The sequence below is a fragment of the Oxyura jamaicensis genome, chromosome 7, assembly GCF_011077185.1.
Source record: "Oxyura jamaicensis isolate SHBP4307 breed ruddy duck chromosome 7, BPBGC_Ojam_1.0, whole genome shotgun sequence".
NCBI classification, from domain to species: domain Eukaryota; kingdom Metazoa; phylum Chordata; class Aves; order Anseriformes; family Anatidae; genus Oxyura; species Oxyura jamaicensis.
The window spans coordinates 4,652,184-4,670,385 of record NC_048899.1 but is presented as its reverse complement, the minus strand read 5'-3'; the positions used below and the strand labels follow the sequence as shown (position 1 = coordinate 4,670,385).

Genomic DNA, 18,202 nt, shown 5'->3' with positions numbered 1-18,202 from the left:
AAAGGCAACTGTGCATTTTTGACATGGGTACGGCCTCTTCCCTGGTGTCTAAATCCCTCTTAGTTACAAGTAAAATACACAGCTACACAACCTCATGGTTTACAGGTCATTCTTATTCCTCAGAACGTGTCTTGCTTCAAGGAAGGAATAAAGTTTGAGCAATTTCATTTTTTCTTTCTTAAGGTCCGTTTCTGTGTGTAGCTTTAACAGAGGGTTTTAGGTTTGACTGAAGCTCCCTGTGTCATACAGAAATGCAGTCTGTGTATCATTTTGAGGCGTACAGATGAGAGCAAAGGCTTAGATCCAAGTAATTAAAATTTGACAAGGTAGTAAACACTTGAAGAGTGGAAGTGAGGGTATGTGAAGTGTTTTGGATGCTCCAAGTACACATACTGCTAATTCTGCAGTGTAACAATTGCGTATAAAGATGAATACGTATTTGTACTGAAAGCAGGGACATGATTGAGGAACGTGGTTTGCCTAATGCCTATATTTTAATTTACAAATACTACAGCTAATTTTAAGCACACATGAACTGAAGGCCATGTAAGTTGGGCTGTTAGCCGTTTCGGTTTTGTCCCTTGAGCTCTGTAGGGTAAACGGAAAGACTACAAATCTGCTTCACTTACCCAATATCCATACCTGGCAGGGCATCCCCATCTGATTGCTCAAGGCTAAGAAAAACTAGAAAGCGGTTGAGATATTAGACAAAACTGCTTAACATGAAGTGTAATTTCTTTTCCTGTCTCAGGTAGAACAATTAATAAAGCATGTAGTCTGATGTTTCTGATAGTGGAAAAAAAATATCTCAGTGATTTTGAGTGAGATAAAAATATTGGTTGTGGTTTTGAATACATTATAAACTGCAATTAAAAGACAAAACGGTAGCTTTTGATCTATTCTCCAGAGCTCTCATCCTCTCTCAGGTTCTGCTTATGATCCTTTGGTCTCTTCCCTTTCACTTGAAGCTCCATTTCACTTGAAATGTCTAAGCACTATATGACGTGCTTCAATTACAATTATGAAGCATATCTGCAATGCAAATAAGAGACAGAACCTCTAATTTCATGGTGAGAATTAAAAATAGATCACACCAATTAATGGTTGCATATGCAACATAGGACCTGAGAGGTATTTTAAGTACCTTTCTCATTAATGTATTAAATAGTATATTCCAACTTCTCTGTAATAAAGCAATCTGAATTGAAGTTAGCCAGTTTTGCTAGACAGCTTTGGAGTTGTATTCTGGACGGTTAGGAGCAGGTTTCTTTCTTTGGTATGCAAGCTGTTTCTCTGCCATAAATTGCCTTATATCCATTCTGCTTAGAACCCTAGCTGCTTAATTACAGTCTTTTCCTCTTTCTCTGACTTTATGAGCAGTCTAAGTTTCATTCTCTCATAGGGGAAAAAGATTTTTGTAGCAACCAACAGCTCTAGACACATTTTTGTAAGAGGTCCTAGGATCACTTATTTGGCACTGCAGATATATCTAACAACTATAACCTGGACTGAAAATGTAAAGCTGCAGAAGACTTAGCTCATTTTTGGATGTTGATGCACGATTTTAGAAAGATCGAATGCCTTATTCCTTGAATGTTATGGAGTTGTCCTTTGGCTACAGTTATATTTACATTAGGATTTGCTTTGGCATCGAAATGTAAGAATCTGCAATAAATTAGGTTGGAAGGGGTCTCTGGAGATCATCCAGTTGATTCCTACCTGAAGAAAGGCTAACTTAAAAATCGGGTGAGACACAACAGAGCCTTATACAATCAAGCTTTAAATTCCTGCAAGGACAGAGACGTGCAGACGCTGGGCAGCCTGTTCCAGTACTTAATCACTGTCACTGTGATTTATTTTTTCCCTCATTTCTAGTTGTTTCTTTTGCTGCAACTTCTGATTCGAAGTCTTACACATATCTGCACACACACCAGCCTTGTAATCTCAGTTTGAACAAGTGCTGCCCCCTTTGCTTCTCACAATGAACTGTAATCCATTTTCCTAACCACCTTGTTAAGCCTGAATGCAATTTGTAGTTTATGTTTCTTTAAGAATGGGTTATTGTTGCTCTATTTCATGTTGAGATGCAGAGCTTATGTCGTGTGAAACTCCTGGAATTCATATAACTTCTAGATTACAAGGGACACAGTTTATATATGGGATTTTATATATATATATATATATATATATTTTTTTTTTTTTTTCTCAAGGCTTTTCTTAGCCTTTCACTGTAAGGGCTTGGTCTCCTGGGTATGTTCACTGTCTTGGCTAAGTCTGAAAATTTGCAGCAGGAGACTGCGTAGGTTTGATTTATCTGGCATGGTCTGCAGTGGTCTGCAGTTAGGAAGACTTGTTGACGGCATGCTTAAAATAGTACGCTGATCAATACCATGGTACCTGAGACCTATCTGTGCCAGGTACGTTCTTTGGGTTATTTTTGTTGTAAAAATAATATTTGTAATTCTATTCTTGCTATAGAAGAGTTGTTTTCTGGAGTGTAGAACAGACATAAATTAAGGTGTTAATCCAACAAGCTCTGATAGTAGGAGAAAATATTAGTATGTATGACGTACAGAGAAGGAAGCACAAGTTCTGTAGTAGTAATAGCAACCCTCTTCCAATTGCAGTTCTTTGTAATATGGCATTTAGTATTGAATACAACATCTAAAGTATATTTCTAATGACAGTGTATTAAACAAAAGTGTAAAAATAAGCTTTGAACATAAATGCATCACTGCCCTTTCCTAGTAGCTCCCTCAAAGATGCTGAGCAATGAGACTGTTGAGACAAAGACTTAGAATCATTAGAAGCTATGTAACAACTCTTCTAAGTGTCATTTTCTTATTCTTTAGAAAAAGAATAAATTAATATTTGATTATAGCTCTTTACTGACTGTAAAAGATGCTCAGAATCCTCGAGCTTGGCAGCACAGAAAAGAGCAGGCACCACAAGAATAACAGGCAGTGAGTGACACAAACGTCTTTTCAAGACAGCTAAACAAAACTCAGAGGTTTGTCCAGAGAAAATGAATGAAGTAAATAGCAGTATGCAAGGAAAAAGAGCAGAATTTTCAAAAACCTTAGAGTCAGCAAAGATCTGCACAACTCTCCCTTCATCCCTTTCTGTTCCTTCTTCATTGCTGATATTTATTCCCTTGCCTCTTCTTAAGGTTGCTGGACACTACCAATTAGCCTCATTAGCATGCCCTCCAGGGATTCTTTCTGCACAGTTATACTTCCATGTGAGCTGTAGGCTGTGAGAATGTGAGGTTTCCCTAAGCAGACTTTTTAGCCTCTGGACTGTCAAGTGAGCTGCATGTCTGACATTTGAACTAATAGGCTACAGAGTTCAAACATCTGGATTATTGTACGTCTGGGTTAGGTGGCCCCCAGCTGTTTATGGGTTGTTCTTGCTTTAAATTAGAATCAGGCCTGCAGATGAATTAACTCCTCTTCTCATCTCATCTCCCGTTTTTGACAAAGCTGGATATTTCTGTTCTCTCAGCCTTTGCTGTATTTATGGAGGCACTCCCTTCTTCTCACATCTACTATGCACTAAAAATAATTAGGCAACTCTCCCAAAACAAACTGGAAAATATAAAAATAGAACTGAATCAGAGAAAATATGAAAATGGCACAACTTCTTGAACAGGAACATCTATAAGGGCATAGCTTTATCAATTAAAACAAGACTACAGGAATCTGTCCAACAGCCAGGCAGAACAGCAAGTAAAATAAATTCATCATTCTAAAAAACAAAAGAACTTCATACATGCTCATCTTCTTTATGAGGATTCATCATCAAGAAACCGTTGGACAAGTTACTAGCTGCAGCCTGTGACTTTTTAGTGACTTTTTAAACTCTGTTAGAATAATAATGCATGTAGCCAGTTGTGGATCCTGGACTGTAATGAGTATTTCTCTCAGAAATGCCTTCTTCAGATCACGTGGATTTAGGAATTGTAAGGTCTGCCTTGTCCTATCCTAAAAAGCATGTTGAACTTTGAACCTGAGAACTTAAGGTGTGCCATACCAGAGAACTAGTCATTACTGGTTTGGAACATGGCCAAGAATCATATTTGCATGAACTAATTTGTAAAGCTTTGTTCAAATATTTTGCATTTTTACTAGAAATTATTGGCCACTTAAAGGGAGAGGGTGTTGGGTTACATTGGTCTGCACTTGAAAAAAAATAAAAATGAATGCATACTTTTTCATAGGTATCATTTTCTTCTTTCTGAATCCTTAAGGGAAACCAAATCTAGAAAGGTCCTGGAGGTTTTAGAAGTAAGTTGTTGTAGTGTGTCTAAGAGGAAAAATGGGGAAACAAGGATATGCATCAAATCTTGATGATAAATGTGGAGGCAAAAGGTGCATTGGAATGAGAAGATCATTTGAAGCACTGACTGAAAATGTCCCTGAGGCATATCTCTTAGTGTTGCTGTAGCACTTTTGTGCTTTTGAAATAGGAGATCCTAGAGAGAGAGAGTCAGAGAGAGAAGTTACTCAGCAAATCACATGAATTAGAGTATTCAGCTAATAAGATTAGGTAGGAGGAAACTTGTCTACTCTAGAATATAGGCTCGTTGCTGGAAATCCATTGAAATTGGGAATGTTTGGGTCATCATAAGTCAACATTCAGAGGCCATATTCAACTTGCACTACATGAGGCTTTGAGGAACCGCAAGAGTTAGAGGCAAACCATTCTCAAAATGGAAAAGTATTCACCAAAGCTGCATGTACATACTTCATGTTCCAACCATATTTACAAGGTTTCAAAGTAGATACGGCTCTAGGGATTTTTTTATATATTTATTTATTATTTTTAACCTAATGGACATCTAAATGACATGGTATAAGCTGTCTTGATTTCATATATTGTCAGGTGAATTCTCCTTACTTCTTTTGTGCCGTATTTCAGGGGCTTGGAATCTTCCCCTGGAATTGAGGAAGGTGGGAAAATCGAGCCTCAATTGCATGCTTTTTGTCTTTAAAATTTGAGAGCACTCTGTTCATTTTATCCTAGTTTTAGCTTTTTACTTGTATTTTTAGTAGCTATTAGAATGTTGTGTACAAGGAAGAATGTGGCTCACTGTTTTATATTGATTTTTATTAGTAACACGCAGAGGTACTAACTGAAATTATGCTGTGCGTTTCCAAGAGTTTATCGTCATTTATCACAGTTCACTTAGATCAACAATCCCTTGAAGCTAAGGGCTATCTTTGTGTTGTTTGTGCAGCCTCTAGAATAATGGGATGGAGCCTCTAGGTGCTACTGTGATGCAAATAATCATAGATCAAGGTTCAGAAGTAAGTGACAGAACACCTTGGAATTACCTCTAATGAGCTTACTCTTCAGAAAAAGTAATTAAGCTATAATGGGGACAAGAAATGGGTGAATTATTACTCTAAAGATGTGGAACTGAGGTAATACTGGATGTCTTCTGCAAATTTGTCCCAAATGACTGTTCTTTAATCAGATCTCAAATTCTGAATTCTACTTCAGTGCCTTGAGCTCAAGACTAAATGTATTCTCAATATCTAGTCTCTTAGTAAAAAGGATTATGTGGCTACTTTAAAGACTAAATCCTTATGGAATTGTTTTTAAAATACACTGTTTTCTTATTTTGCACTCAGATGAGAACGCGAGCATCACTACAATGATCTAGATGAGATTAATTTTACTACTTTAGCACCAGAAGGTAGCCCTTTTTATTGAAAAGCATAATATTTTATATGAAATAAGTGACAGATAACATTACAGAGTTGGATTAATTGCTGTTGTAAAATAACGTACAGTCATTTCCAGCTCTTTTGAATAGTTCGTTTGAGGTATCCATCTCATCTACTTATCAATCTTCAAGTTAGCAGATGTGTTAAGGTCTAGGTGACGGTGGTTTCATTTCATACTTCATGCTGACAGGTTGAATATGTCACTATTAAACATTTTTGCAGTTGTTAAAATAATCTTTCTAATTAAAAATCTGATTCCCTATGATCTATATTATTTAGAGGAAAGTATTTTCTGTATTTAGGTAGTGCTCTGCAAATTTGTTTCAAATGTCTCTGTAATGGCAGAGTAAAAAGGCAGTGCCATCTGTTACCAGCATCTTGGATTAAATAGCTCTCTTCATAGCTAGGTTTGGAAAAACTGCTAGTTACTGATGTTCTTGAAGATACTGAAGGCCATGTGTCCAAGAATAGTGATCCCTGTATGTAGATTTTATAGCTGGCTTTAATATGAGATCATATGAATTAAAGAAAGACCATCCTTTACGTGAAACAATATAAAGCAATAATCAGCTGTGAGAAGACTGTATTCTGGTTACATGAAGGAAGAAAAAAACAATTTAAAAAAATCCAGTATAACAATATAACTAAACCAATACAAGAAAATCTGTGCTGGCTTTCCTGTCCCTTTTCCCACAAGATACCCACTTAATTTTAAGATATTTTCTCAGAGCTTCAAGTTTAATGCAGTTTGGGGGCCGGGGGGTGTCACAATTTTTGCTCTGCTTTGTCACCTATGTTTTTTTTCTCTGCTCATGGAGCTTCTCCCTCTTCAACGCCCACAGATACTCAGCTCATCTGATTTTTACTTGGCTACCCCAGTCAATTATTCTCTCAAACTTCTGAGGGTGTTCTGTGAATCTGGTGACTCGAGAAGACACTACAGATGTCATTTGCATAAAATTAACAATACTCTTAGGGTAGTAGATGTAGCTTAGGAAGTGTTTTTTAGGAGCAAAGGAAAAAAAAAAAAGACATTTTTCTGTCAGAAAACACATTTTCTTGGCCACTTTTGTCAAAACACTGCTATTAATTTATATGCATTTATTTAAGCACATCTATGTAGATTATTAATGTGATTAGGAATTACATTTTACTGACTCAGCTTTTTCACTACTGAAATTGCTTTACTAAGAAAATATTGGCTGTTTATTTTTTTCAAATGGTGATTCTGAGTATAGGAACTACAGTATAGGAAACAAAAACAAAACAATGACATAAACAACAAACCCACCCAAAGCTAATTCTCAGTTCACGTTTCTGTTAATGTATGTATTTACAAATATCTGTCCTGTGGTGTCCACTTTCTCCTTGGAGTCACATTTCTGCCTGGAATGTACGTATCAAAAAGCATTTGTTGGAGAAATTATAGCTATAACGCTAGATTTTAAAGAGGAGATGATCTATGGTAATTAGAGTTAAAAGTTCCAATTATGTTTAAATTTTTTGTTGTATGAAATAATCATTGAAAGTACTGCTAAGTTTCCAGTGTACTAAAGTTAAATGACTGGCTCGATGCATTCGTGATTTTTTCCCCAAAATATCTGTTTTCTGGTGTGCTACTTGTTCTCTGTTTGACAGCCAAGTGTTTCTATGAATCAATAATTAAAATAAGAGTCATTTCTTTTCATCTGTGGTACAGTAAGGCTCACAGTATTACAGATCCTAATTTAGTAGGGGTGCAACATCCTTAAAATAGGTGACTTCATATTTCATATGAATAAAATGGAAAAGGACTTTAATAAAGCAAGAGTAATGGTCAATAGTTACTTGTTCCTATTACTAAGGCTGTCAATGCTTGAATGAGAGTTTTGTTCCTAACTGTGACTTCTTCTGTTTTATCCCACAGGGAATTCCTGTTTCTGTGTTTATAGTATCATTGCATGTTGCCATGGCAAGTGGGTGATACTGCAAGTTCAGCGTTAGCATGTTAGTGATGGACAAGGGAGGTAAAAATGGGTTTAGTTGAAAATAAACTTCATTCACAAAAATTGGAAATGTGTGTGGCGTTATGTCTGCTTTTGTAAGATGTTAATATTTTTCACTACAAAAGAGTAGCTTCAAGATTTTCTGTTTGTCTTTATTAATACACTATATATATATATAAATCCATTATAATTTCTTCCACATTTTGTAGAGCTGATTTACATTGAACAACAGCTGTGATGATTTTGTGTCCCAGCTTCAATCTGAAGAAGTTATTGCCAGCTGAGCACTTAGAATTGCACAATCCCACCTTGAAATGGCACGTGGAAACTCCTGCTTGTTCTCGTACAACTTGTTTTGAAAGAAAGAATGTGAAGCCTGTGTTCCTCTAAATGCATGCCTAACAATGAAATCATCCGGGAAATATCTCTTTGAAGGAACAACTGCTTACTGAATGATGTCATGGCCTGTTTACTCATGTGGCTTGGAGATGCACCGCTGGTTCAACTGGCTCCATTAATGATGTTTTGAGTTAATGAAAATACTCCAAATTTTACTGAGCTTCATCTTACTGGTAAAGTAGATTGGTTTTGCCAGTTTTACAAACTAAGATAGGTTTTGTTATCAAATATTGAAAACACGTTTTGTTTCTTCACAAAGGTGTTTCATCAGCTCAACTCAATTTTCATTATTTTTAGGGAGACTTTATTAGCCTGCATATTTTGCAGCAACAGCGAAGTCAGCAAGACAGATGGAGCTCAAATAAATCAGCTTCAAGCTTTAACTTGCTGTGTTTTGTGGGGGGAAAAAAATGCTAGATTGCTCGCAGAATGCTAACACAGAGCAGACCAGTGTGTGCTACGGTTACAGGAACAGTGGTGTTCTGAAAAACAGGGGGCTGATACTTCAGGCAAAGCAGAGTCAAAAACTAGGACACCAGTTTTGCATGTTGTATACAGGGTGTTATACTGATAACTGCCAAGAAACTTGTTGCGAGAACACCACCACTTGGTGTCTTCATCTTACTGTTCCTTTAATGATAGTGCTGTACTAGAATGTGGTTTTCTTTTATTAGTTTGTTCTTCACTGTTTTGTTGTGTTTTTTTTGTTTGTTTGTTTGTTTGTTTGCTTTTTTCTTTGTTTGTGGGGGTCCTCTATTAGCTTTATGGGAATACTAAAGAAAATGAACTGTAACCTCAGTTGGGGTAGACTAGTGTTTTTTTGCAAGCAGTAGCAATGAAAATATTTTTTCACCCTGTGGTGCAGTGCTGTTCCCTGTAGGCTTGCCAGTGTTGCTAGTTAGCATCTGCAGTGATTAAGTGGGGGTTAAAGGAAGGTGGTCTCTGCATTCTTAGGTTTCTAGCAGTATGTTGGATATCTTTGCAAAGGGATCTGTAAACAGAAACCTTTGTACTACTCCAGTACATATAAGTGGAATATAGGAGTTGCTGAAGTTGTGTTTTACTGTTAATTCAGTTAAATCACTATGTTGGAGTCTCCTTTATGAAAAAAAAAAAAAAAATGCAAATGAGATGTCAACGTCCTTATGTTAAGATACTTGAAAATATCTCTGTTGTGGTGGAGAAAAAAAAAAAAAGAGTATTTCATTAAATTCTGATGGTTTAGTCTAACTTCACTACTTCCATAAAGAAATGACACTTCAGTCAAATCCAATTCCTGTGGTGCAGAACTAAGTCTACTGTCCAGTCATTGGCTTGTAAAGCTGAAAATCTGCCTATTCTCTCATTAGGCTGAACATTTGAAAGTTTAAAATACTGAAAAAGCTGAATCATGGGCTTGTAAATCACAGGCTTGTAAAGCTGAAAATCTGCCTATTCTTTTATTAGGCTGAATGTTTGAAGTTGAAAATACTGAATGTGAATTATTTTGGGGTAGACTCTTCAGTCAAGTAACGAAAACAGGTTTATGTAAATATTTTTGCAGTGGCAATAATCCAGTCAAGAATACAATCTTCAGAATTGAGGCATCTCAGCAGTATTTTATGTCTTTGGTGACCAAGTATCAGAGGCTTCGTGTTTGGAATATACCTTTCTGAAGGAAACGCCAAGTTTGTCAGTTCTGTTTTCCCTGTCTGGATATGTGGTACGTTCACAGAATAGTTCCTGTGAGTGTTCAAGTACCCTTTCCTGGTCAACTGCATGAACGGAATTAAAGTCTGCTTGAATAATCACCATCACTGAATGTTTGTTCATAATGATAACTCTTACATGAAGAAAGAGATGCTATATTTTAAGTTTCGGCAGTGAATTCAGAGTTGCTAGTTCTTCTAGTTCTTGAAGGTCAGAGACTAAATGAAATGTGAACTAATATGACAGTAACGATGGAGGATTGCAGGAGCTGGAGTTATTGAGTGTGTATAGCCAGGGATGGCTCAGTTATTTTCAAGGCAAGTCAGGAGCGACTCACAAAGACCATAAATGCATTAAGCCAGATCACACTGGTCAACGATATGCTCATCTGGTGAGTTCTTTCTTATTTGTTATCCTAAAACATTCATGAGATAACAATGGCACGCTACAAGAAGCTCTGCAGAGCTGATGAATATTAACGGTGAAAAAAGATACAAATGTGATGCCATTGTTTCCAAGGACACTAGATGAATATCTGTGTACAGTGCTCATAGTTTCTGTACTGAAGCAAAGGAGCTGTTATGGCTTGAAGATGATGCCTTTGGACTACCCACAGACATCCCCTGTTGCAATAAAAGGAGTGGACGGATCCTTTTGGAAAAAAAAAAATCAAATTTGTTCTCACATGTAAAGACCACAACTCAAGACACAGAGTATATCCCAACTATTTCCAAGCTGAGTTTGGAAGTGTTTTGGTTTTTGTTTAACTTTATCTTATCCCGTCTCTGAGCAAAGGACTCTTACATGTGAAAAGTCATGACAGTGCAGCACACATGAAGAAGGCATGCCCCAGTCACAACCAGAAAATATATGATAAGAAATTATTTTCCTCCAGAGATAAATTTGCTCACTCTACCATCTTCCCTTTCTCTTTTGTCCCTTCCCTTTTTCCTTTCATGGCAAATATTCTCTTTGATTTTTATATTGTTTTGTTAATATACCAGCTATGGGAAATGTGCTTAAAAGAAAAGCAGACCTTTGATGCAATCATTTGCGCATGTTTAAAATCTTCCCTTTTAAGCTCTTTTCCCATACAGCAACAGCTTTTTATGCATTTTCTAAAAATTACTTGAGCTTGCACTTCTTTGCTCAAACCTGGAGTATTCATCAGGGCTGTTCATATGATCCTGCTGCTGCCCGTGTGTGTGCTCCTGCTGGGTAATAATGTAGAGCTCACTTGAACCGGCAGTGAATACTTAACTGCACCGAACAGGTCTGCAGAGCAGAGGTATAGAACTGCTTTTTTCCTCTTTCAGTTTGAGGATGAAGTAAATCTGCCTGAAGCTGTATTTATTCTCACTTTGCCTGCGGTGAAAATCTGGGAAGCTGATAATGGGTTGTGCTGGGGGAGTGCAGCATGAAGCCCTCCCCAGCCCCTCGGCTCCATTAGAAGCTTCAGATTCAGCCTGACAGCTCTTCGGGCATGATACAGTTTGATATGCGCTTCTGAAGCACTCTGTAGAGATTGATGGACTGAAAAAATAGGGAATGTTTTTTTCTTGTACGGCTGTTATTTTCTACAGTGACAGTCCTGACAAGATAAGCTTTTTACCTTTTTAGCTTTCTTTCTCTGTTTCAGCCTGCTTTTATCTTCCGTGTGGAGATACCAGCTGTATCTCTTAACATTCCTTTACCTTTAGGATGAGATGTTTTTATGCAGAGAACATCTCTGGTATGGTGTTGCAATCTGACTTGGTTTCAAATATATCCCTGTTGATAGCTTTCCTAGTATATTACCACACTTACTCCTCAGAGAAGCTTTCATCTCTTACAAAGTGTTTCTGGCGTTCTCCTGAAGTTCTGCTTGCAAAAACACTGGTTATATTAATATAGAATTTATACTTCTATTGTGTTTGCCTTTTCTTGTGGCTGTGGGTTAAAATGCAGTGGCACTTGAGGAGTCTAACCTGGGGCAGTTATTTTTTGCCTTTAAATTTACACCAAGCTTACTTGGATTTAGCTTACGTGGACCAGGCTTTAAGTCTCTTCCTGGTGAGAAGAGATGTAATTTCTCATCAGAACTATCCATGGGTCAGAAGACAGGTGTAGGCAAGACAAGGCCTGCCTAACATCCTCAGTTCCTCGCGCATCCTTACCGGAATCTCTCTAGATATTTCTGCTTCCAACATTCAGGCTCCTGGCAAGAACAGTTCCAATAAATGTCTGTATTATATATGTCCATCAGCTGTTCAAAGGCATGTTAATCTGTAGTTATAAAATTATTTTCTTTATTAATTTATACATTGCGTCAAATTTAAAGACTGAGATGATTACTTACACATTAGTTAGTAAAGAGTTTTTAGTTATTACACCACTAGAAAATAGGAAAAAAAATAGCCATCAGGGCTTGCTGGTTGCTTAAAATGAAGCATGGCATGTTTTACATCACTGTGTCTCAAAGATTCTGCAGTTAAAGGTTATCTAATCATTTTAGGTTCATTTCTCTAATGATGTATTTTTTGTCAACATTTTTGTATTTTATCATTGTTTTTCTTTATTAGCCATAACTGTTTGCGTTAAACAGTTTCACCTGTATTTTCTCTCACACTTGTGGGTTAATCCTACTGCTGGATGAAATACCTGGTAATATTTAATTTCTATTACAAGACACTTATTTTTTCTATATATTTCTAGTCATGGAGTCATGTCTTTTTTTTTTTTTTTGCAAATAGTACCTGAATACTCCCTCAGAAAAATGCCTAAAATGTTTTTCTCTATCAGAGTCACTACTTATGCCTAATGTTCCATTTCAGATGAGCAGGGGTTATTTGGTAAAATGCTGATGTCTGTGGCGCATTTCTCTCCATACTCTCATGTGATCAGTTTTGATTTCTGATCTCATCTGAGCAGCAGTCATGTCTGGGACAAACAGTTGTTTTTAAGGTGTTGCTAGAGACGTGCAGATCCCTAAAGGGGAAAATGCAAACATTTCTGTACCCGGGCAAAGACTCTAACCAGCAGAGAACTAAGGAAGCTGTTATGGGGGGAGAACTTGAATATAGGGAGTGGGAAGAGAAGGAACCCAAAATAGGAAGAGATGGGCATTTTTTGTAGTCCATATACCTCTGTTTGACAGAGAAGACTCATGTATGCAAGGCTGAACAAAAATTGTTCATATCTTAGGATATGATTAACAGCTTAGACGTTTGTTTGTACGTTTTCTGTGTAGATTCAGAACTGGTCTCCCAGCTCTTTCATCCTAGTTCTTTATTGTGTACTGTCATTCTGCTGCTATTAGAATGAGGATATATATTTGCTTTCCTTTGATCAGTAAATAAGCATTCCATCAAATTCTTTTGTAAAGTTAATTTGTCAAATGTTGGCAGCAGGTATCCACTAGTTTGCATTACTTATTTTCCCTTTCTTTACAGTATTAATTCAGTAAGTACTTTTTTTTGTTTAATGGCATATAAATCTGTATAAGAGAAAATTTCTTCACATTCAAGGTTTTCATGGTCATAAAGAGTCACTATGAAAGATTGTTGTTTTTTTTTTGTTTGTTTGTTTTTAAGTGAAACAGGATGGCAAAAACAAACAGATGTTTTATTACTAATGTATCCTATACTGCTCTCTACTGGAAGAGTAGAAGTCTATATACATATTCAAAAATGTACCTAAAACTATTTCTTAATCGATATTTTCTTTAATGATGCTTTTGACTCCAGTAAAACATGTTATTCCTAAGGGTGGATGTGTTTTTGTTTTAATTCCCTGTAATTTTTGAAGAAAACACCTGGATACACCTTGTGTGTGAAAATATTGAAATGAGTGCAGTTTGGGGAGACAAAATCTAAGCTGATTGGGAAGAATTACTGGAGAGTGTCTTGTGAATGGCAAGGAAAAAAAAAATAACAACAAATAAACAGTGCTAACAACTCACCTGACCTTATTAATAGCTATTATTTTAATAGTTTCTCCAGCCAAAATACAGCTTTAAAAGCATTTTTACGAATTTCACTGTGGAATTGAACCAAAACATGTCTTCCTTAAGTTAAATACAGAGTAAAATTTCCATTTAACTCTTCCTTCTGCATTAAGTTGATTACCCACAAGGGGTCTGTTTACTAATTTGCTGTGTAAGACAACACTCCTGGCCACTGCAGAGCAGAATTATTCTTCCAGTTGCTGTCAGTGATAAATTTTCTGTTGATTCTAATAAGATGAAAGAGATCCTGGTAATTCTCCACAGCTGCACTATCTTGCAAATCTTTGTATGTGGAGCGAGCACATCTGGTCCTCTGCTAATATTGGATTATAAAGAATTTGATCTGAGGTGTTTGTCTTGTGTGTGGCTGCTCAGAAGCTCACTTTCTTAATCGCAAGCATCAGTAAGGGAAAAACAAGGCTTAATATACTTTAAATGAAAAAAATCTGTTAAACTGTTTGACTGATAAGATCTGTTGATGTCATAGAAGTTACTTCTGACTATAACCAGCTGCAAGTGAGAGCAGAATAAGTATTGCATTAGAAACTTAGACTTTTGTCAGTTTTGTAGGGAATGTGTTTGGAAGAATGGCAGGCTGCAATGAAAAATGAATAGTAATGTGCAAATAAATATGCCCTAGTCTGCTATATGTTTATATAGAGTATTAGATGTCATGAGCTTTAAACTTCTTAAATAATTCAAATGGAACTTGGTTTGATTCTGGTAAAACTTCTCATTAGCACTAATCGTAATAATACATAAGTATTTACAGAGATGCGTCTGGTGGCACATCTGACTAACTTGCTGAGCCTTTTTGTTGGAATTGGCTTATTACGCACAGAGTGCACCAAGAAGAAGCCTTTTACTACTTGCAAAGAGTAAATATTTCTAACACAATCATGTAAATATTTTAACCTGTATTATGTATTTAATGTTAACGAATGCTTAAGGAATTAATGCATTTATTAAATTGCATTTAGGGTTAATACTGAATGATTTGAAGGAGAAGTGCTACATTATTTTCTCTACTCAGCAATTATATTAAGTGTAGGAGTAGTAATAGCTTGACTTTCAGGAATAGTTATGTTTCATGGTGGTGGTGTTCCTTATCAGACAGCTCTGCAGAGCCAGCTGTGGGACAGAACCTGAAGTGATCAAAGCAATCACTGGCTTAACAAGTTCCCATCTTTCTACAAACCTGCTTCCTAAAGGACCCTCGTCTTGAAAATGGGAGTCTAATATTTATCAACTTTGATTTGAAGTTTCTCCTCTAGAGCCTCTTCCACTATGAATTTTTATACTTGCAGCGCCACAACTGTACTGGACTCCAGATATAACATATTTTTGTACTCTCTGTGTGTTTGTGTGAGATTCAGTGAGAAAAATCTGCTGAAAAGACAGTAAGGAAATAGCCATCTCCCAGATTTCTGAGGATGATGAATTATTTATTATTTTTGAAGTCCCAGAGGTGACAGAGCATCAGTCAGGTTTGGGATTATACAAAGCCTTCATGCCATTGAGGTTGTCATCTAAAGTCTCAGTTTATGTATTTGCCTAACTACTGTGAGTAATGCCATAGGAATTGGTAGTTAATATGAAAAAAATGCAGTGGTGTGGCAGATGACATAGAAAATGTGCAAAGCAGATGAAACAGCATGCAGTAAAGAGCCTCTAGTTAATATGTTAGCTATATGTTAAACTTATATTGTATAGTCATACTTTATTGTAATTAGAAAATAAGTAGTCTTGATTTGAAGTTCTGTTAATACTTTGCCCCAAAATAAATCAGTCCAATTAATAAAAATGTTCAGAATATTTGCTCTTGTTTTTCTCTTGATTATCATATCTTAAAAAAAAAAAAAAAAAGAGAGAGAGGGAGAGCTTATGGATGTCAGACATGAAATGTAAGAAGTTATGACTAAAAATCAGAATAAAAAGTAGAACTTCAGTTAACAGACATACAACTGTATATCACATGCAAACCATATAACCCATGGCACATACGGTCTCATCATCTCCAAGCGATATTGACAGTAATGCTACAAATCTCCTTTCTATTTATAGATTAAATGCATCTTGCTGTATTTCCCTATGCTGAAAAGTTTGGTAAATGTAAGCTGTAATTCTAAGTTCAAATTGCTGAGTGTATTAAAAATGTCAGTTGCAATGTTTAGTGTCAAAACGGATGTTCATATGGAAGGTAGGGCATTGCAAATGATTGGGAGAATCTGGGCTAGTGACATTATGTTCCATAAATATTGGCATAATGCTCATTATGTTTCCATATACTTCAAGTCTTGGTGATTTCTTTTATAAAGTATTTAGCAAATGCAATTCGTATGTATTTTGGGGGGGGTTTATCAGTCATTTCAAACTGTGCTTTCAGCAGTTTCTCTCTGATATCTAATGCCCCTTCCGCCCCATGATCAGAAATGAGGGAAGGGGCTGCAGGCGAGGCAGCTACCCCAGGACATCCAGAAGGGCACTTGACACAATCTCAGTGTGTATTGAGGAGTATCAGTCTGCTTGCACTGATGGAGCCCCTGGAGCTGCAAGTTTCAAAACTGTCCAAAGAGGAGGAAGCTGAAGTACGCTCTTCCACCTCAACAGCACACAACAGGGAGCTCTGCATGCCGTTCATCTGAGCCTTGTCCACATTTGCAGCTGTTATTTCCTCTGCTCATGCAGGATTCCTCTACTCTATATATAACGTAGTAACGCCTCAGCCCTGCCTTGTCACAAAACCTACAGCAATTATACTTTTGCCTCATGTTGTGCCAAGTGGGTGGTGTATAAATATGCATGTCTGTATGTCACATATATTATCCATAATTCAGGAATCGTTCTTTTTTATTCTATATGCATTTTCTGAAGCTTTCACTTTTCCAGGGAAGAGCACATCCCTTAACTGAAGTGCTCGGAGTTGTTACATGAAAGACAACAAATCAATAATAGAGATTTCTGCTTTGTTATTGGAAAACTTTGGTCTCCTAACTAGAGAGTTATAATATCAGGGAGCATTGACAGCAGATGAGCCTGGATTGCTGTGTTTTGATCTATACCCTGTTATATTCAAGGTGACACAACACATTTCTGTCAATAGCAAATTTATAAGAAGACTTAATTATCAGTAGAGCTGCAAAGTTTCTTGGCCACTGTACAGCTTGAGCATATAGGCTGTCAGTAAAGTTAAAAACAAACAAAAAAAAACTTTTGAGTTAGTGTTGAAAGCATCTGTAGCTTGACAAACTCAAGTTGCTTTTGAAACTGCTAAAAATTAAAAGTTATAAAACCTTTCTGTGTCGTGTCACGCGGAGAAACTTGTATACTTCAGAGAAAAGAGGGTATTCATCTTTTCTTGCTAGCATTATGTTGGGATATTACAGGTCCGTGGTGTGACTAAATCAAGTGTTGAAATCAGGTGGGCAATCCATAATTATTACACAAACAAATGCAGTTTGAGCTGGATTATCTCAATGTTCATAAAGTTTAGTAGAAACAAGCAAAACTGCACAGAAGGACGTAAAGGAATTTCAGTGTACAAATAAAGAGATTGAAAGATCCTGTAGCAATATCATGATTTGTGTATTGACAGGTGTATGTTTGGTTTCCACTAAAAAACAAAAATGAAACCTGTATTAAAAATTCTTTGAATCTGAGCCTTAATATAAGTTAGGACCTGTTTCCTTTACATCTATGAAATTACTGTACTAAGCAGCTGTGAGACTAGAATCAGTTCTTTTTAGTTTGTCTTGTATCACGGTATGTAATTTTTATTTACCTAGTCCAAATCATTGGCCCATTTTGATCAATGGGAATTATCTTATATCCCTGTTTTTGTATGTTTTCATTATTTTCAAAAAGAGAGATTGCCAGAATGACAGTTTCCTAGTGGAAAAAGGTACTTAACCTGTTATTCCTGACTTGTTATAGGATCAAGATATATAAAATGGTTTTAAAAGTTGCTTTTTATAACTCGTTTGTCTGACTATAATGTAATTCTTGTTACTCTCTTGATTATGAATAGCTACGTATAGATATGTTATTAACTATTGAAATGATTGTCTTTCCAAAATATTATTTGGAAATAGTTGGGAAGTGTATTTACTTGAGTCGAGCCTATCTAATTTCTCACAATTACGCTGTTTTCAGTTTCTTGGCAGCACCGAAGTAGAGCAGCCCAAAGGCACAGAAGTTGTCAGAGATGCAGTTAGAAAGTTAAAGGTAAGGAACCGTTGTAATGAAATACAAATAGAATGTATTCTTAAGCTATTCACACAAATAAGACACTTTGCAGGTGTTTCCAGGTAAATTAATGAGTTCTGGAAGCAGTTATTTTGCTGGTCTTTTCATTGGCGTGTAGACATTTCCTTATTGTGTCCGTATTATCAGATACAGCCTTGACTTTACAG

At 36.4% G+C, this 18,202-nt stretch overlaps 1 protein-coding gene across 4 annotated transcripts in view; it reads left to right on the top strand.

The window, feature by feature from the left end:
• GULP1 (GULP PTB domain containing engulfment adaptor 1) overlaps positions 1-18,202 on the top strand; it is a 152,814-nt gene that overhangs the window by 95,274 nt on the left and 39,338 nt on the right. For all 4 annotated transcript variants that reach the window (XM_035331065.1, XM_035331063.1, XM_035331067.1 and 1 more), the window contains exon 4: positions 17,943-18,014. In XM_035331065.1, the coding sequence (XP_035186956.1) occupies positions 17,943-18,014 (72 nt within the window). The remainder of the gene's footprint in view (positions 1-17,942; positions 18,015-18,202) is intronic.